The sequence below is a fragment of the Staurois parvus genome, unplaced genomic scaffold, assembly GCF_062004578.1.
Source record: "Staurois parvus isolate SC_StPar_1 unplaced genomic scaffold, SC_StPar_1.0 ptg002311l, whole genome shotgun sequence".
NCBI classification, from domain to species: domain Eukaryota; kingdom Metazoa; phylum Chordata; class Amphibia; order Anura; family Ranidae; genus Staurois; species Staurois parvus.
This window is the reverse complement of record NW_028320107.1, coordinates 53041-74642: the sequence shown is the minus strand read 5'-3', so window position 1 is coordinate 74642 and position 21602 is coordinate 53041. Positions and strand designations below refer to the sequence as shown.

The 21602-nt window shown below is 44.9% G+C and overlaps 2 protein-coding genes and 1 long non-coding RNA gene across 3 annotated transcripts in view; 1 reads left to right on the top strand and 2 right to left on the bottom strand.

The window, feature by feature from the left end:
* LOC149431271 (immunoglobulin superfamily DCC subclass member 3-like) overlaps nucleotides 1–3254 on the bottom strand; it is a 24607-nt gene extending 21353 nt beyond the window's left edge. Inside the window, 1 exon segment of the mRNA XM_089665733.1 lies at nucleotides 3139–3254. Coding sequence (XP_089521859.1) covers nucleotides 3139–3181 — 43 coding nt within the window. The 5' untranslated portion in view covers nucleotides 3182–3254.
* LOC149431270 (uncharacterized) overlaps nucleotides 1–8821 on the top strand; it is a 16189-nt gene extending 7368 nt beyond the window's left edge. Inside the window, exon 2 of the long non-coding RNA XR_016309340.1 lies at nucleotides 8153–8821. This is a non-coding gene — a long non-coding RNA (uncharacterized LOC149431270). The remainder of the gene's footprint in view (nucleotides 1–8152) is intronic.
* On the bottom strand, nucleotides 8403–21602 carry LOC149431269 (long-chain fatty acid transport protein 3-like). Its single transcript, XM_089665734.1, has 10 exons — nucleotides 21094–21602; nucleotides 19831–20040; nucleotides 19551–19709; nucleotides 19177–19301; nucleotides 17583–17777; nucleotides 16327–16417; nucleotides 15977–16175; nucleotides 15656–15753; nucleotides 15433–15563; nucleotides 8403–9430 (listed from the first exon to the last, which is right to left on the bottom strand). Exons 1-10 carry the CDS (start codon nucleotides 21566–21568, stop codon nucleotides 9254–9256), a joined length of 1860 nt encoding a protein of 619 aa, XP_089521860.1. The 5' UTR covers nucleotides 21569–21602; the 3' UTR covers nucleotides 8403–9253.

Here is a 21602-nt window from a genome sequence, read left to right as displayed (position 1 = left end):
TTCCTTTAATCCCAACGACCCCCCCTTCCATTAACAACGACCTCCCCTTCCATTGACCCCAAGGACCCCCCTTCCATTAACCCCAACAACCCCCCCCCTTCCATTAACAATGACCCCCCCTTCCATTAACAATGACCCCCCCTTCCTTTAACCCCAACGACCCCCCCTTCCATTAACCCCAACGAAACCCCCCTTCCAATAACCCCAACAACCCCCCCCTTCCATTAACCCCAACAACCCCCCTTCCATTAACCCCAACGACCCCCCCCCCCTTCCATTAACCCCAACGACCCCCCCTTCCATTAATCCCAATGACCCCCCCTTCCATTAACCCCAACAACCCCCCCCTTCCATTAACCCCAACGACCCCCCCTTCCATTAATCCCAATGACCCCCCCTTACATTAACCCCAATGACCTCCCCCTTCCCTTAACCCCAACGACCCCCCCTTCCATTAATCCCAATGACCCCCCCTTCCTTTAACCCCAACGACCCCCCCTTCCTTTAACCCCAACGACCCCCCCTTCCTTTAACCCCAACGACCCCCCCTTCCTTTAATCCCAACAACCCCCCCTTCCTTTAAACCCAACAACCCCCCCCTCCTTCCTTTAACCCCAACGACCCCCCCTTCCATTAATCCCAATGACCCCCCCTTCCATTAACCCCAATGACCCCCCCTCCATTAATCCCAATGACCCCCCCTTCCATTAACCCCAATGACCCCCCCCCCTTCCATTAATCCCAATGACCCCCCCTTCCATTAACCCCAATGACCCCCCCTTCCATTAATCCCAATGACCCCCCCTTCCATTAACCCCAATGACCCCCCCCTTCCATTAACCCCAATGACCCCCCCTTCCATTAACCCCAATGACCCCCCCCTTCCATTAACCCCAATGACCCCCCCCTTCCATTAATCCCAATGACCCCCCCCCCTTCCATTAATTCCAATGACCCCCCCCTTCCATTAATCCCAATGACCCCCCCCTTCCATTAACCCCAATGACCCCCCCCTTCCTTTAATCCCAATGACCCCCCCCTTCCTTTAACCCCAATGACCCCCCCCTTCCATTAATCCCAATGACCCCCCCTTCCATTAACCCCAATGACCCCCCCCTTCCATTAACCCCAACGACCCCCCCCTTCCTTTAATCCCAACGCCCTGAAGTTTTCTCGCTCATGATTGGACGCTACATTCTGACCGTCCAATCAACGACCGATTTCCCAAAGCTATGGAATGCGAAGACCTAATCCATCCAATCAGGAGGGAGCGACATCATCGCTGGGAGATCTGAAGGGAATTGGGACGTGTATGGGGCAGCGAACAGATGGACAATCTGATTGTACAACCGCCAACAAACCTGAACAATCCGATCGATTTGCATCCAATCAGGCGGGTCCTCATTCTGCGCAGCTGATGGCCACACCCACTACAATCTGATTGTACAATATGTCTACAATTTCATTTACCACAACTATGTGGTGTGAGGACGACCCTCAGCTCTATGACGTAGTGGACGATCGATTGTACAATCAGATTGTAGCGTGTGTGGCCACCTTTATATCTACCATCCACTGCGCAGAACAAGGACCTTCCTGATTGGATGCAAATCGATCGGATTGTTTAGGTTTGTCCTCGTTTTTGGAGCTCGTACAATCAGATTGCAGAGTTAGGACGACCACACATATCGATCTGATCATTCAATGCCGGACTAAAGATCCTCCGATCGATCGATTTGGACTCTGCCAAGGCGATTGGCTGTGGTGGAAATTTGTCAATTGATTTTGATCGATCAAACAAAATATCTGCAGAGTTCATGAGAATCGATCCAAATTCAGATCAATGAAGCGATCGTTTCCACCTCCGACTGATCGATTGGATCAATATGATCAGTCGACTGCAAAACGCAGAACAATACTGTGAGTTCGGTGATCGATCGATTGTTCCCCATCAATCGGATCTACATTGATCACATATTGATACGAGGAAGACCGCCTTATAATGATCCATTGTGACATCACCGATCAGATTCTACGACATCACCAATCAGATTCTACGACATCACCGATCAGATTCTACGACATCACCAATCAGATTCTATGACATCACCGATCGTATTCTACGACATCACCGATCAGATTCTACGACATCACCAATCAGATTCTATGACATCACCAATCAGATTCTATGACATCACCGATCAGATTCTACGACATCACCAATCAGATTCTATGACATCACCGATCAGATTCTACGACATCACCAATCAGATTCTACGACATCACCAATCAGATTCTATGACATCACCGATCAGATTCTACGACATCACCAATCAGATTCTATGACATCACCGATCGTATTCTATGACATCACCGATCGTATTCTATGACATCACCAATCAGATTCAATGACATCACCGATCGGATTCTATGACATCACCGATCAGATTCTACGACATCACCAATCAGATTCTATGACATCACCGATCGTATTCTATGACATCACCGATCGTATTCTATGACATCACCAATCAGATTCAATGACATCACCGATCGGATTCTATGACATCATTGATCGCATTCTATGACATCACCAATCGCATTCTATGACATCACCGATCGCATTCTATGACATCACCGATCAGATTCTATGACATCACCGATCGTAGTCTATGACATCACCAATCAGATTCTATGACATCACCGATCGTATTCAATGACATCACCAGATTCTATGACATCACCGATCGTATTCTATGACATCACCGATCGTATTCTATGACATCACCAATCAGATTCTATGACATCACCGATCATATTCTATGACATCACCGATCGTATTCTATGACATCAGCGATCGTATTCTATGACATCACCAATCAGATTCTATGACATCACCGATCGTAGTCTATGACATCACCAATCAGATTCTATGACATCACCAATCGTAGTCTATGACATCACCAATCAGATTCTATGACATCACTGATTGGATTTTTGGAAAAGGCGTAATGTCATCAATAATGAATCAATAAAAGTCGTCATCCCCTCCCCCCTCCCCCCTCGGATCCCATACACAGACAATCGGATCCTTGTACACAAGAGCTGACAATCTACAGAAATATGAATGGGACTCACCGCCGCGGAGGAGCACAGCCAATCCCAGGAGCCGGATCCACATGATGATGGGATGGGGGGGTCCTGGAGGAAATTCGGGGCCCCCAGGAGAACGCTGGCAGGTCTGGTGTCGCTGGCGGTGATGGAGCCTCTGGTGACCCCAAATCATCCTCAACACTGAGAGCATCCAGAGGAAAGTTCCCACAGAATGACAACCCAACCCCCCCTCCTGGGAGAGGGGGAGGGGGACTGCGGAGGTCACAATAGGCTGCCCCCCCCCCACCAGGGTCTTCCTAGTCCCATGCCTGGGGGGGAGAGGAGGGGGGGGTCAGAGGTCACAGAGACAACTGGGGACAAGGTCACCGAGATCACCCCGTCAGATGGTGAGCATCCTCACATGACCCCCCCTCCCCCCACCAGAAGAGGAAGGGGGGTCATCCACACATGGGGGGGGGGGGGATACAAATCATTCCAACAATCATTGTCCCCACCGAGAACCACGACCCAGAGGATCCCACCATCCCCGTACCCATTAGGAGGGGTTCCCACCATCCCTGTGCCCATTATGAGGGGTTCCCACCATCCCTGTGCTGAGTTCCCGGTCTGTATCCCGCTGTGCCCATTATGAGGGGTTCCCACCATCCCTGTGCTGAGTCCCCGGGTCTGTACACCGGCTGTGCCCATTATGAGGGGTTCCCACCATCCCTGTGCTGAGTCCCCGGGTCTGTACACCGGCTGTGCCCATTGTGAGGGGTTCCCACCACCCCTGTGCTGAGTCCCCGGGTCTGTACACCCCCTGTGGCCATTATGAGGGGTTCCCACCATCCCTGTGCTGAGTCCCCGGGTCTGTACACCGGCTGTGCCCATTGTGAGGGGTTCCCACCACCCCTGTGCTGAGTCCCCGGGTCTGTACACCCCCTGTGGCCATTATGAGGGGTTCCCACCATCCCTGTGCTGAGTTCCCGGTCTGTACCCCCGCTGTGCCCATTATGAGGGGTTCCCACCATCCCTGTGCGGAGTTCCCGGGTCTGCACACCCGCTGTTCCCATTATGAGGGGTTCCCACCATCCCTTTGCCCATTATGAGGGGTTCCCACCATCCCTGTGCCCAATATGATTGGTTCCCACCATCCCTGTGCCCATTATGAGGGGTTCCCACCATCCCTGTGTTGAGTTCCCGGGTCTGTACCCCCGCTGTGCCCATTGAGGGGTTCCCACCATCCCTGTGCCGAGTTCCCAGGTCTGTACCCCCGCTGTGCCCATTATGAGGGGTTCCCACCATCCTTGTGCCGAGTTCCTGGGTCTGTACCCCCGCTGTGCCCATTATGAGGGGTTCCCACCATCCCTGTGTCCATTATGATGGGTTCCCACCATCCCTGTGCCCATTATGAGGGGTTCCCACCATCCCTTTGCCCATTATGAGGGGTTCCCACCATCCCTGTGCCCAATATGATGGGTTCCCACCATCCCTGTGCCCATTATGAGGGGTTCCCACCATCCCTGTGCTGGGATTTAACAGTAGGAACTGACTGGTGGGTGGAGTCTCACCTGCGAGGGGAGTGCCCCTTTAATCAGCAGCTCAGCCATGGTGTTGCCCCCACATCTGCTGGGCGGGGACTCCGAGCGGCACTACTTTAGGAATCAGCGGTTCGGTTCCTTGGCTCGGGTCGGTCAGCCCCGCCCCCATCGGCTCGGTCAACCCCGCCCCTATCTACGGGGAAAATACAATCAGAGTTTGCTGCAACATTCACCTCCAGGCCAGAGATTCCCCTCACAGTAGACTCTTCCTGCCAATAGATGTCCTCAGTCTGATGGCCATCATCATTCAACCCACTTCCTCTGAGCCCAGGTCATCCCAGGCTAGCAAGCAGTACAGTGATGAGCTCACCTCTCTGCTCTCCCCTCCAATCAGCATACTTCTTGTCATTCTGTGAATGGATTGGCTTGTGCTGCTCCCTCCCTCCCCCAGTCTGAGCTCTGCTGTACAGGGACCTGCAGGAGGGTGACCCCGGAGGGTCCCAGTCAGGGACTTGCACTGCTCGTCTCCAGTGTCGTATTCGCAATTGCAGAGTCACATTAATTCGTGTCCTAAATATCGTCCGGCCAATAGGACATGAATATAAAACGGAAATCTGGCGGGAAATATTATACAGAAGATACAAAAGGTATCAACTTCCTGGACACAATGTATCTGCCGGACACGTCATCATATCAACAGACACGTCATCATATCAACAGACACGTCATCATATCAACAGACACATCATCATATCAACAGAAACGTCATCATATCAACAGAAACGTCATCACGTTACCATATCAACAGACACGTCATATCAACAGACACGTCATCACATCAAAAGACACATCATCACGTGATCATATCAACAGACACGTCATCACGTCATCATATCAACAGACACGTCATCATATCAACAGACACGTCATCATGTGATCATATCAACAGACACGTCATCATATCAACAGACACGTCATCACGTCATCATATCGACACATCATCATATCAACAGACACGTCATCACGTGATCATATCAACAGACACGTCATCATATCAACAGACACATCATCACGTCATTATATCAACAGAAACGTCATCATATCAACAGACATGTCATCACGTTATATCAACAGAAACGTCATCACGTTATATCAACAGACACGTCATCACGTTATATCAACAGAAACGTCATCATATCAACAGACATGTCATGCTATCAACAGACACGTCTTCAGGGGCTCATTCACATCAGCACTGATCACGTCATCCATGATATGCGTTTCTTACTTTATTTTCTCTACAGAACTTTATTGAAGTGTTACAAGCGACATTTTATTAAACAATCTCCTCAGCGCAGTGACGTCACAATGCGTCGGTTCATGTTGCGTCCCTCAGCCTCTTATATATATTTATTATAAACAAACTAATAATATAAATATTAGTGTAATACAAATAGTATATTTATTTATATTGTACAGCGCTGTATATTAATTATTACTTATATTATTATTTCAATATTATTTGTATATTATTATTATTAGTATATTATTATTATTATTAGTATATTATTATTATTAGTATATTATTTGTATATTATTTGTATATTATTATTATTATTTGTACATTATTATTAGTATATTATTATTATTAGTATATTATTATTATTATTAGTATATTATTATTATTATTTGTATATTATTTGTATATTATTATTTAGATATTTGCTATTATTGTACTATTATTTGTATAATATTTGTATATTATTATTTGTATATTATTATTAGTATATTATTATTTGTATATTATTATTATTTGTATATTATTATTAGTATATTATTATTATTATTTGTATATTATTATTTGTATATTATTATTAGTATATTATTATTATTTGTATATTATTACTAGTATATTATTATTATTTGTATATTATTATTAGTATATTATTATTAGTATATTATTATTTGTATATTATTATTTGTATATTATTATTAGTATTTGTATATTATTATTAGTATATTATTATTATTATTTGTATATTATTATTTGTATATTATTATTTGTATATTATTATTAGTATATTATTATTATTATTAGTATTTGTATATTATTATTAGTATATTATTATTAGTATTTGTATATTATTATTATTAGTATATTATTATTTGTATATTATTATTATTAGTATATTATTATTAGTATATTATTATTTGTATATTATTATTAGTATATTATTATTAGTATATTATTATTATTATTAGTATATTATTATTTGTATATTATTATTATTAGTATATTATTATTAGTATATTATTATTTGTATATTATTATTAGTATATTATTATTTGTATATTATTATTATTTGTATATTATTATTAGTATATTATTATTATTATTTGTATATTATTATTTGTATATTATTATTAGTATATTATTATTATTTGTATATTATTACTAGTATATTATTATTATTTGTATATTATTATTAGTATATTATTATTAGTATATTATTATTTGTATATTATTATTTGTATATTATTATTAGTATTTGTATATTATTATTAGTATATTATTATTATTATTTGTATATTATTATTTGTATATTATTATTTGTATATTATTATTAGTATATTATTATTATTATTAGTATTTGTATATTATTATTAGTATATTATTATTAGTATTTGTATATTATTATTATTAGTATATTATTATTTGTATATTATTATTATTAGTATATTATTATTAGTATATTATTATTTGTATATTATTATTAGTATATTATTATTAGTATATTATTATTATTATTAGTATATTATTATTTGTATATTATTATTATTAGTATATTATTATTAGTATATTATTATTTGTATATTATTATTAGTATATTATTATTAGTATATTATTATTATTATTTGTATATTATTATTAGTATATTATTATTAGTATATTATTATTTGTATATTATTATTATTAGTATATTATTATTAGTATATTATTAATATTAGTATATTATTATTATTATTTGTATATTATTATTAGTATATTATTATTATTATTAGTATATTATTATTATTAGTATATTATTATTAGTATATTATTATTATTATTGTATAATTATTTAGTTCATATTTATTATTATTTGTATATTATTATTTGTATATTATTATTATTATTAGTATATTATTATTATTAGTATATTATTATTAGTATATTATTATTATTAGTATATTATTATTTGTATATTATTATTATTAGTATATTATTATTATTATTTGTATATTATTATTAGTATATTATTATTAGTATATTATTATTATTATTGTATAATTATTTAGTTTATATTTATTATTATTAGTATATTATTATTTGTATATTATTATTAGTATATTATTATTAGTATATTATTATTATTAGTATATTATTATTAGTATATTATTATTTGTATATTATTATTAGTATATTATTATTATTATTATTGTATAATTATTTAGTTTATATTTATTATTATTTATAGCTCATTCTTCTCCCCGTTTGACAACTATTTCCGTGACGCACCTAAAAGTCGCTGCCCCCTGCTGGTCGTTTCCTCCACCACCAATGGCGAGGTCACCTGATCCAAGGAGCCGACTATCACCTGATTGGCCATTGATACAGCAGATCTCCATCGGAGGCGCCGCGGTATTTTCAGACACGACCTGAACCTGTTATAATGTTTTATTTCAAGAAATTTTTTATGCACAAAATCGAAAAACACGAAGAGTCAATTTTTTTTTTTTCCAAAAACTCTTTATTGAATACCCTGTAGCAGTACAAAATGTTACAAAAAAGCACAACGATCTGTATATATATAAAAAGACATAAAACTTGTAGAGTCTGACCCCGCAGATACGGGCTGGAGCCGAGGACGGCGAGTTGGTCGGGGGGGGGAGGGGGCGCTATAAGGCCACACCCCCTTCCTAATACCAGTCTATATTTGGCTATTTAGGTTCGTTGTGAAGGCGTCGACTCATCTGAAAGATGGGAAATGGATTATAAAAACCTCAGTGCGACGGGGAGATCTGCGTACCGTTCGGTGGGTTTGGCAGGTTTTTTTTCAGCGACGGAAAGAATTTAACAGCAGAAGTCGTTTGTTGAAATGAGTAGATAAAGAAAAGTCGGTGGCTTGCTGATTGGCTCCGTGGCTTGCTGATTGGCTCCGTGGCTTGCTGATTGGTTCTGCTATAATTATGTTCTAAGAAACTATTTCGGCAAAATAATATTAATAAAAAAAAAAAAAGTTTGACTCCACCCTGTAACCTTGTGAAATGTGATTGCATAAAATAGGGAGGAGTTTCACCCCTTGGTCCCCCCCCCCCCACTGTCCTCCAACCAAAGGCCACCGATGGACCAATCCACAGACTCCTGGAATGTCGGGAAGTAGTAAGGCACTGGAGATACGTGATGACTAGACCCAAGTATGGACCTCCCAACTCAACCGCGGCTGCTGAAACTGTGTTAGAAAACTAGAATGAGGTTTAAGTCGCTCTAAGCGGTCCGTGGTCGATTTGCCACGGCTGAGCTGAGGCCCCTCAGGAACCGATTCTGATAGAAGTTTCCGTTAGAAAACTGCGATCACTTAAACTCGGAATTCTGAAGATAAGATCTGTGAGTAAAGGTCTTCTGAAAGTGGACGGTAGGAGCGAGAGCCTTCATCCAGGAGATAGAGGGGATCAGAGATGGTCAGAGGTGAGAAACCGTCTTTAACTAATCGTTGCTTTTGTTGTTTGAAGGTCCCGGTGGTCTCAATGTGTTCCTGGACAAAAGGAGAGAGAAGATTAGACACGGAGACCACCAAAACTAATATCTATGTGTTCCTGGAGAGAAGATCAGAAATGGTCAGCACCAAAACAAAGGTCTATGTGTTCCTGGAGAGAAGATCAGACATGGTGAGCACCAAAGCTAAGGTCCATCTGTTCCTGGAGAGAAGATCAGACATGGTGAGCACCAAAACTAAGGTCTATCTGTTCCTGGAAAGTGAAGGTTAAACATGGTGAGCACCAAAACTAATATCTATATGTTCCTGGAGAGAAGATCAGACATGGTGAGCACCAAAACTAAGGCCTATCTGTTCCTGGAAAGAAGATCAGACATGGTGACCACCAAAACTAAGGTCTATCTGTTCCTAGAAAGAAAATCAGACATGGTGACCACCAAAACTAAGGTCCATATGTTCCTGGAAAGGGAAGGTTAAACATGGTGATCACCAAAACTAACATCCATGAGTTCCTGGAGAGAGGAGGAGATTAGATATGGCGAACACCAAAGCTAAGGTCCATGTGTTCCTGGAAAGGGAAGGTTAAACATGGTGACCACCAAAACGAACATCCATGTGTTCCTGAAGAGAGATTAGACATGGTGACCACCAAAACTAAGGTCTATCCATTCCTGGAGAGAAGATCAGACATGGTGACCACCAAAACTAAGGTCTATCTGTTCCTGGAGAGAAGATCAGACATGGTGAGCACCAAAACTAAGGTCCATCTGTTCCTGGAGAGAAGATCAGACATGGTGAGCACCAAAACTAAAGGTCCATCTGTTCCTGGAGAGAAGATCAGACATGGTGAGCACCAAAACTAAAGGTCCATCTGTTCCTGGAGAGAAGATCAGACATGGTGAGCACCAAAATTAAGGTCTATCTGTTCCTAGAGAGATCAGACATGGTGAGCACCAAAACTAAGGTCCATCTGTTCCTGGAGAGAAGATCAAACATGGTGACCACCAAAACTAATATCTATGTGTTCCTGGAGAGAAGATCAGACATGGTGACCACCAAAACTAAGGTCTATCCATTCCTGGAGAGAAGATCAGACATGGTGACCACCAAAACTAAGATCTATCTGTTCCTGGAGAGAAGATCAGACACGGTGACCACCAAAACTAAGGTCCATCTGTTCCTGGAGAGAAGATCAGACATGGTGAGCACCAAAACTAAAGGTCCATCTGTTCCTGGAGAGAAGATCAGACATGGTGAGCACCAAAACTAAAGGTCCATCTGTTCCTGGAGAGAAGATCAGACATGGTGAGCACCAAAATTAAGGTCTATCTGTTCCTAGAGAGATCAGACATGGTGAGCACCAAAACTAAGGTCCATCTGTTCCTGGAGAGAAGATCAAACATGGTGACCACCAAAACTAATATCTATGTGTTCCTGGAGAGAAGATCAGACATGGTGACCATCAAAACTAAGGTCTATCTGTTCCTGGAGAGAAGATCAGACATGGTGACCACCAAAACTAATATCTATGTGTTCCTGGAGAGAAGATCAGACATGGTGACCACCAAAACTAATATCTATGTGTTCCTGGAGAGAAGATCAGACATGGTGACCACCAAAACTAAGGTCTATCTGTTCCTGGAGAGAAGATCAGACATGGTGACCACCAAAACTAATATCTATGTGTTCCTGGAGAGAAGATCAGACATGGTGACCACCAAAACTAATATCTATGTGTTCCTGGAGAGAAGATCAGACATGGTGACCACCAAAACTAATATCTATGTGTTCCTGGAGAGAAGATCAGACACGGTGACCACCAAAACTAAGGTCCATCTGTTCCTGGAAAGGGAAGGTTAAACATGGTGATCACCAAAACTAACATCCATGTGTTCCTGAAGAGAGATTAGACATGGTGACCACCAAAACTAAGGTCTATCTGTTCCTGAAGAGAAGATCAGACATGGTGAACACCAAAACTAAGGTCTATCTGTTCCTGGAGAGAAGATCAGACATGGTGACCACCAAAACTAACAACCATGTGTTCCCGGAGAGAGAAGAGAAAAGATTAGACATGGTGAGCACCAACACTAAGATAAGACATGGTGACCACCAAAGCTGAAGCACACAATGTTCCTCAACACAGAAGATCAAATATAGTGACCACCAAAACTAATGTCCATGTGTTCCTGGAGAGGAAAGAGAGAAGATCAAACATAGTGACCACCAAATCTGTGGTCCAAATGCTCCTGGAGAAGTGCAATGATCAAACATGGTGACCACCAAAGCTGAGGCCTATGTGTTCCTGGAGAGAGAAGAAAGATTATCAAATAGGGTGACCATCAAAGCTGAGGTCCACATGTGCCTTGAGAGAGGAAAGAGATGATCAGACATGGCAATGACCAAAGCTGAGGTCAATGTGTTCCTGGAAAAGATCAGACATGATTTCCACCAAATCAGGGGACTATGTGTTCCTGAAGAGAAAAGATCAGACGTGGTGACCACCAAAGCTGGTGTCCACGTGTTTCTGGAGAGAGAAGATCAGGCATAGTGATCACCAAAGCTGAGGTGCATATGTTCCTGAAGAGGGAAGAGAGAGGATCAAACAAGGTGACCACCACAGCTGAGGCCCATGTTTTCCTTGAGAGACAGAAAATAGAAGATCAAATATGGTGACCACCAAAGCTGTGGTCCACATGTTCCTGGAGATAGAAGAGAGAAGATTAGACACGGTGATCACCAAAGCTGAGGTTTACGTATTCCTGAAGAGAGGAGGTCAAACATGGTGGCCAACAAAGCTTAGGTTCTATCTAGAGCAATCAAACACGGCAAGGTCAATGACACACAGGGATGGACCTCTGATATATAGCAGTGAAATGTAAAAAAGGCGTGGAGAGAAAAAAGAGAAGATCAAATGTAATCACCAAAACGAACATCCACATGTTCCTGGAGAGAGAGAAGAGAACATCAAACATAGTGACCACCAAAGTGGAGGTTCATGTGTTCCTGGAGAAAGAAGATCAGACATTGTGACCACCAAAGCTGGAGGCCTATGTGTTCCTGGAAGGAGAAAAGAGAAGACCAAACATGGTGACCACCAAAGTTGAGGTCTTTGTTTCTCTAGAGAGAGAGGATCAGATACAGAGATCACCAAAGCTGGGGTGCATGTGTTCCTGAAGAGGGAAAAGATCAAACATGGTGACCACCAAAGCTGAGGTCATGTGTTCCTGTTGCTGGAGAGAGAAGACCAGACATAATAACCACCAAAGCTGAGGTCATGTGTCTCTGGTGCTGGAGAGAGAAGACCAGACATAATAACCACCAAAGCTGAGGTCCAAGTGTTCCTGGCGCTGGAAAGAGAAGACCAGACATAATAACCACCAAAGCTGAGGTAGGTCCATGTGTTCCTGGTGCTGGAGAGAGAAGATCAGACATAATAACCACTAAAGCTGAGGTCCATGTGTTCCTGGTGCTGGAGAGAGAAGATCAGACACAATAACCACCAAAGCTGAGGTCCATGTGTTCCTGGTGCTGGAGAGAGAAGACCAGACATAATAACCACCAAAGCTGAGGTAGGTCCATGTGTTCCTGGTGCTGGAGAGAGAAGACCAGACATAATAACCACCAAAGTTGAGGTCCATGTGTTCCTGGTGCTGGAGAGAGAAGATCAGACACAATAACCACCAAAGCTGAGGTCCATGTGTTCCTGGTGCTGGAGAGAGAAGATCAGACACAATAACCACCAAAGCTGAGGTCCATGTGTTCCTGGTGCTGGAGAGAGAAGATCAGACATAATAACCACCAAAGCTGAGGTCCATGTGTTCCCGATAAGAGAAAATCAAACATGGTGACCACCATACCTTAGGTTCTACCTAGGACAACCAAACATACCAAGCTCCATGACACAGTGATAGACCTATGATATATAAAGCTTCAAACAAAAGCTGTGAGGAGAGGAAAGAGAAGATCGAACATGGTGACCACCAAAGCTGAGGGCCACATGTTCCTGGAGAGAGAAGATCAAACATGGTGAACACCGATATATGAGTGAAGTAGAATTCGAGGCTAAAACGATCTTCCCTTAAAACTGCTCCCACCCTCCAACACCTATACCAAAGACCCTACAGCAGAGAGATGCATCTTCTGGATCTTCTCTCTCCACACCTTTTTTGAGGTTTTACATTTCACTGTGTGTCATGGAGCTTGCCATGTTTGGTTGTCTTGGATAGAACCTCAGCTTTGGCAGTCACCATGTCTGATCTTCCCTCTTCTCTCTCCAGGAACATGTGGACCTCAGCTTTGGTGATCACCAATATTTGATCTTCTCTCTTTAGAATCAAGTGGACCTCAGCTTTGGTGGTCACCATGTCTAATATTCTCTCTTCTCTCTCCAGAAACACATGAACACCAGCTTTGGTGGTCACTAGGCCTGACAATCTCTCTCCAGGAACATGTGGACCTCAGTTTTGGGGATCCCCATGTTTGATTTTATTTCTTCTCTCTTCATGAACATATGGACCTCAGCTCTGGTGATCACCATATTTGATCTTCTCTCTTTGGAATCAAGCGGACCTCAGCTTTGGTGGTCACCATGTCTGATATTCTCTCTTCTTTCTCCAGAAACACATGGACATCAGCTTTGGTGGTCACTAGGTCTGATCTTCCCTCCTCTCTCTCCAGGAACACATGGACATCAGCTTTGGTGGTCACTAGGCCTGATAATCTCTCTCCAGGAACACGTGGAGCTTGGTTTTGGTGATCCCCATGTTTGATCCTCTCTCTTCAGAATCAAGTAGACCTCAGCTTTGGTGGTCACCATGTTTGATCCTCTCTCTTTAGTATCAAGTAGACCTCAGCTTCGGTGGTCACCATGTCTGATCTTCTCTCTTTAGAATCAAGTAGAGCTCAGCTTTGGTGGTCACCATGTCTGATCTTCTCTCTTATTTCTCCAGAAACACATGGACATCAGCTTTGGTGGTCACCATGTTTGATCCTCTCTCTTTAGAATCAAGTAGACGTCAGCTTTGGTGGTCACCATGTCTGATCTTCTCTCTTTAGAATCAAGTAGAGCTCAGCTTTGGTGGTCACCATGTCTGATCTTCTCTCTTTAGAATCAAGTAGACCTCAGCTTTGGTGGTCACCATGTCTGATCTTCTCTCTTTAGAATCAAGTAGACCTCAGCTTTGGTGATCACCATGTCTGATCTTCTCTCTTTAGAATCAAGTAGACCTCAGCTTTGGTGATCACCATGTCTGATCTTCTCTCTTTAGAATCAAGTAGACGTCAGCTTTGGTGGTCACCATGTCTGATCTTCTCTCTTTAGAATCAAGTAGACCTCAGCTTTGGTGATCACCATGTCTGATCTTCTCTCTTTAGAATCAAGTAGACCTCAGCTTTGGTGGTCACCATGTCTGATCTTCTCTCTTTAGAATCAAGTAGACCTCAGCTTTGGTGGTCACCATGTCTGATCTTCTCTCTTTAGAATCAAGTAGAGCTCAGCTTTGGTGGTCACCATGTCTGATCTTCGCTCTTATTTCTCCAGAAACACATGGACATCAGCTTTGGTGGTCACTAGGTCTGATCTTCTCTCTTTAGAATCAAGTAGACCTCAGCTTTGGTGATCACCATGTCTGATCTTCTCTCTTTAGAATCAAGTAGACCTCAGCTTTGGTGGTCACCATGTCTGATCTTCTCTCTTTAGAATCAAGTAGAGCTCAGCTTTGGTGGTCACCATGTCTGATCTTCGCTCTTATTTCTCCAGAAACACATGGACATCAGCTTTGGTGGTCACTAGGTCTGATGATCTCTCTGCAGGAACATGTGGACCTCAGTTTTGGTGATCACCAGGTTTGATCTTCTCTTTAGAATCAAGTAGACCTCCAGGAACACATAGACCTCAGGTTTCAAGACTAGTTTTAGACCGAGTTCTACTTTAATGCCTTGAAAAATGGAGATTCAACGCTCTGCCGACCCCCCACCCCCACACACCAAGGTGGCACTACATCAAGAGAACCCAGTTACGTATATTGAATTTCACCAACCATGACTCTCAGGAAGCGTGGACGAGCGTAGGACGGAAGGAACTCCATCACATGGGAGAAAACTCGATCCAAATCCAGCTCATGGCCAGGACGCACAGTGACGGCCGCCATTCCAGTCCGACCTTCATGTTCTAAAGCAGGAAGACACCAAAGATGAAGCCAAGGATGACGATGACCAAACACAAGCTCTGGAGATGGATACAGAATAATAAGAAAGGCCTACCTGGAACGGTCACCCCATAGACATTGACCTCCTGGAGGAAGTCCAGCCCACTCATGACCTCTGACACCTCCGTGGTGGCAACGTTCTCCCCCTTCCACCTACGACACAAAAATCTGCGATGACATTTTTTTTCCTCGGTTGGAGGAGGACCGCCCTGTTTCAGTTTTGGGGGAGGCCCTCGCCACCTTCCACGGCCACTGAGGTGGTCTCACTCTGGCTGCAGAATTCTCCATGACATCGGAAGGTGACCCCGCCCTTTATCGTAGGGTGACCCCGCCCTCCCATAACTGCACTACTGGTTGTGTAGAAGTGTCTCCGCACCTGAAGGTGTCGCCGGTCCGGTCCCGGAAGTAGACGAAGCCGAGGTTGTCCTGCGCCATCAGGTCGCCCGTGTTGAAGTAACAGTCGCCCTTCCGGAACACATCGCGCAACAATTTCTTCTCCGACATTTCCCGACTACCAACGTACCCCAAGAACGGAGACATGGGGGTGACCGGCGAAATCAGGAGACCCGTCTCCCCTGGACAGAAGATACATCGATCAAAGGTCCATCGGGTTCAACGCCTGGGGGTGCCGGATTTCACGCAGCTCCCTGGGCGTGGCCACAGACTGCGACGAGAGGCCGAGAACCAATTACAGGAACAGGGGGAGGAGGAGGCATGCAACTTTACCTGTGCTTGTCTGCTGGCACCGCCCCTGCGAGTCTCTGATTGGCTCCCCCTCCTGGGTGTCGAAGCGGATGAGATCAAATGGGCAGAATTGCTACATCAAAAGAGAAATAAGACATGATCATTAACCAATGACAGCACAGACCTCATCAGAGTCCTGCAGAACATCGCCCCGTCCCATCCCCCTCCTGACAGATCTATATTCATGCATTCTGCAGATTATTCCATCACTGGCCAATTCCGGCCCTATTCTACGCGTTTCATCACATATGACGTCATCAGGGGCACAATCCATATTGAAATATTCTGCAGATTATTCCACCACTGACTCCTCCTAGAGATCTGCAGAACATTGCTCCGTCCCATCCCCCTCCTGACAGATCCATATTCATACATTCTGCAGATTATTCCATCACTGGCCAATTCCGGCCCCACCCTACGTGTTTCATCACATATGACGTCATCAGGGGCACAATCCATATTGAAATATTCTGCAGATTAGTCCATCACTGACTTCTCTAGATATCTGCAGAACATCGCTCCGTCCCCTCCTGACAGATCCATATTGAGATACTCTGCAGATTAGTCTATCACTGACCTCTCTAGAGATCTGCAGAACATGACGCCAATTCCGGACCCACCTACGCGTTTTGTCTCATATGATGTCATCAGGGGCACAATCCATATTGATATATTCTGCAGATTATTCCACCACTGACCCCTCTAGAGATCTGCAGAACATCGCTCCCTCCCATCACCCTCTTGACAGATCCATATTGATGCATTCTGCAGATTATCCCATCACTGACCGCTCTTGAGATCTGCAGAACATGATGCCTATTCTGGCTCCACCCTACGCGTCTCCTCACATATGACGTCATCAGGGGCACAATACATATAGATATATTCTGCAGATTATCCCATAACTGACCTCTCTAGAAATCTGCAGAACAACGCTCCATCCCCTCCTGACAGATCCATATTCTGCAGAGTATTCTGCCTCTGACCCCTTTGCAGAACATCACTCCATCCCCTCCCCCTTCTGAAAAATCCATATTGATATATTCTGCAGATTATTCCACCACTGACCTCGCTAGAGATCGGCAGAATATGAACCAATTCCGGATCCACCCTACGTGTTTCGTCACATGACGTCATCAGGGGCACAATACATACAGATAGATTCTGCAGATTCTCCCACCACTGTCCTCTCTATGGACCCGCAGAGCATCGCTCCTATTAGGTAAGACCCGACTTACCTTGTACAGGTAGGTACCCCTGCCGACAGCGCCGGGCGTCCCCGTGTAGTTGAAGAAGCTGACATTGAACTCGGTCAGGCCGTACGTCTCAAAGATTTTAATGTTCCCAAAGCGGCGAGTGAAATCCTTCCAGACGTCGTGGCGGAGCCCGCTGCCCGCCGCCAGGCGCACTTTGTGGTTCTTCTCGCCGTCGCTCTGCATCACAAAGGGAACAGATAATGTACACAGAATCTCTCAGCCAATCGGCCGTCACTCTTGGTGTAAAAACTTTATTGTACAAATAAACAAACAATCGATCACAAGGCGTGCCGATCACAAAGATACGAGCAGAAGCTGCTTCCTTGCAGACCGTCTCTCTCTCATTGAAAGTCTGCAGGGAGAACCCCTCCCCCAGCTCATTCAGCTGTGTGTGTAATCTGAGCTTCAGGCTATGGAAACGACTGGATTTATTCAGCACGGCAGTTAGGATTAGTCTGGTAAACACATGAAATTAGCCAAGGAGGCCACCCATTGGCTCATTCAGCCGTGTGTGTAATCTGAGCTTCAGCTATTGGGCTTTGTAAACAACAAGCCTTAAATGGAAAGGTAGTTGAGGGTGAAACTCCCCCCAGGTCATTCAGCTGTGTGTGTAATCTGAGCTTCGGCTATTGGGCTATGTAAACGATAGAATTTATTTGGCCGAGTAGTTGAGGGTGAACCTTCCACCGACTCATTCAGCAGGATTTACTCAGCAGAGCAGTTAGGATTAGCCTGGTAAACACATGAAATTAGCCAAGAACGCCCCCCACTGGCTCATTCAGCTGAGTGTGTAATCTGAGCTTCAGCTATTGGGCTATGTAAACAACAGGATTCAATTGGCAAAGTAGTTGAGGGTGAACCCCCACCCCCGGCTCACTCAGCAGGATTTATTCAGCACAGCAGTTAGGATTAGCCTGGTAAACACATGAAATTAGCCAAGAACGTCCCCCACTGGCTCATTCAGCTGAGTGTGTAATCTGAGCTTCAGCTATTGGGCTATGTAAACGACAGGATTCAATTGGCAAAGTAGTTGAGGGTGAACCTCCCACCCCCGGCTCACTCAGCAGGATTTATTCAGCACAGCAGTTAGGATTAGCCTGGTAAACACATGAAATTAGCCAAGGAGGCCACCCACTGTCCCATTCAGCCGTGTGTGTAATCTGAGCTTCAGCTATTGGGCTATGTAAACAAGAGGCCTTAATTGGCAGAGTAGTTGAGGGTGAGCCTCCCCCCGGCTCATTCAGTTGTGTGTGTAATCTGAGCTTCAGACTATAGAAACGACAGGATTTATTCAGCAGAGCAGTCAGGATTAGCCTGGTAAACACAGAAAATCAGCCAAGAACGCCCCCCACTGGCTGGAAATCATAACTATGAAACATTGATACAGCAATTATTTTGATTGCCAGCAGAGCGTTGCTTGGACGGTAAGCAGAACATCGAACGACGGAGGGGTGATGGGGGACGGCAGAAGAGACTGTGATTGGACAGCTGTGGAGAGGGAAAGGACCAATAGAAGAGTGAGAGGGGAGGAGAGAGCGCTGCCATTGGAGTGATGGAGGGGGCGTGTCCCCGGTACCTGCGGTTGGTTGGTGAGGTAGCGGCACAGCTCCCCGATATACTGGAACACGGTGACGTCGTACTTGCGGCAGTCGTTCCAGAACTGGCTGGCGGAGAAACGTTCCTTCAGGACCAGCGACGCCCCTGAGGACCAGCATGGAGAGGGAAGTCAGAGAGGATCATGGGAAATCATCCCTTTCTGTCCTATAATCATCGGCTCCATCTACTGGCGACATCGTGGAATTGTCCTGATTTAGGTATTTCCGGGAAATTCTGTGTTTTGGCCACTAGATGGAGCCGCCAATCATAGGAAATCACTGCAGATGACACAATTGGCGGCGATTGTTTGTGACGCTTCAGCGACATCTTCATCCGCCGGCCGTGAGGACTTACCGACGCCGATGCAGCCGCCGACCCCCAGCAAGGCCCCGGCTTTGTGGTAGAGCGGCAGGGACATGTAGATGACGTCATCGCGTCGCGCTCCGCACAGCTGGTAGAAGACGGAGCACATCAGCGTCTTCAGGTGGCTGATCCGGGCGGCTTTGGGTAACCCTGCGGAGGGAAAGAGATCACCAGATCGATCAGTGTGGGGGCTGCCAGGAGGGGGCGATTGTGCCGACACCCCGAGGAGCCAATCAGAGGAGCCGCTCCGCCCCCTCCATCATCGACTCACCTGTAGTCCCGGAGGTGAAGATGCAGATGGCGGTCTCCATCGGATTCCTCACAATGCCAAGCTCTGCAGGGGGGGGGCTGTCCGCCGCCGCGTCCATTAAGGCCTGCAGGTTGATGACGTCATCGGGGTAATTGCCAGGACCCATAACCCAAACTGTGATCCCCATCTCCCGCACATCGGGGAGAATCTCCCGCACAGCTTCAAACAGCTCTAGAAGATCAGAGAGAAGAATGAGACAATGGATGGGACACGCCCACATCTCTGACATCACCGCCCTCCAGATATAATATACAGGAGTGACATCACCGCCCTCCAGATATAAGATATAATATACAGAGTGACATCACCGCCCTCCAGATATAAGATATATTATACAGGAGTGACATCACCGCCCTCCGGATATAAGATATATTATACAGGAGTGACATCACCGCCCTCCAGATATAAGATATATTATACAGGAGTGACATCACCGCCCTCCAGATATAAGATATATTATACAGAGTGACATCACCGCCCTCCAGATATAAGATATATTATACAGGAGTGACATCACCGCTCTCCAGATATAAGATATATTATACAGGAGTGACATCACCGCCCTCCAGATATAAGATATATTATACAGAGTGACATCATCGCCCTCCAGATATAAGATATATTATACAGAGTGACATCACCGCCCTCCAGATATAAGATATATTATACAGAGTGACATCACCGCCCTCCGGATATAAGATATATTATACAGGAGTGACATCACCGCCCTCCAGATATAAGATATATTATACAGAGTGACATCACCGCCCTCCAGATATAAGATATATTATACAGAGTGACATCACCGCCCTCCGGATATAAGATATATTATACGGGAGTGACATCACCGCCCTCCGGATATAAGATATATTATACAGAGTGACATCACCGCCCTCCAGATATAAGATATATTATACAGAGTGACATCACCGCCCTCCAGATATAAGATATATTATACAGAGTGACATCACCGCCCTCCAGATATAAGATATATTATAGAGTGACATCACCGCCCTCCGGATATAAGATATATTATACAGAGTGACATCACCGCCCTCCAGATATAAGATATATTATACAGAGTGACATCACCGCCCTCCGGATATAAGATATATTATACGTCGCTCCGGTATAGGAATCTCTGCAGTGACGTCACATGTTGGGATGTTTGTTGGTAAACAATGTATCAATGTGGGCCCCGCCCCTCGCCCCTCCCCCGCTCACCTGGGCAGGTGATGAGGCCCCGGGCCCCGCTGGCCCCCAGGCAGTGCCGTAGCGCCCCCCGGCGGACGTTGGTGTTCAGGAAGGCGGCGACGTGTCCGAGTTTAGCCAGACCGAACCAGGCGGCCAGGAAGCGGGGCTCGCTGGGCAGGAGGAGGGCCACTGTGGCCCCCGGGGGCCCGGCGTTGAGCAGAGCGTTGGCGGCCCGGTTGGCGGCTCCGTCCAGCTGTCGGTAGGTGATGATCTGATCCCGGAACCGGAGGAACGGGGAGTCCGGGGAGCGGCGGAGCTGCAGCTGGAAGAGACCCGGGAGGCTGAGCGCCCCCTCCCCCATCCACCGACCCACCGACCGCCGGAGAGCCCAGGACCGGAGCAGGAAGAGCGCATCGTGCAGGAGCAGAGCCAGGCGCCGGGCCCCTGGGGGCCACAACACTGCCAGAGAGAGCAGGAGGGCCACCACCAGAACCCACTCCATCATCACCAGGGGCCACACTGATCCTGGGGAGGGGCTA

Coding starts and splice junctions, on each gene's coding strand:
- LOC149431269 (XM_089665734.1), bottom strand. CDS start 21,568: ATGATGGAGTGGGTTCTGGTGGTGGCCCTCCTGCTCTCTCTGGCAGTG. Junction 15,564..15,655: donor CTATGGGGTGACCGTTCCAG/GTAGGCCTTTCT, acceptor TTCCTGCTTTAG/AACATGAAGGTCGGACTGGA. Junction 9,431..15,432: donor CACGCTTCCTGAGAGTCATG/GTTGGTGAAATT, acceptor CCTTTTGTCCAG/GAACACATTGAGACCACCGG.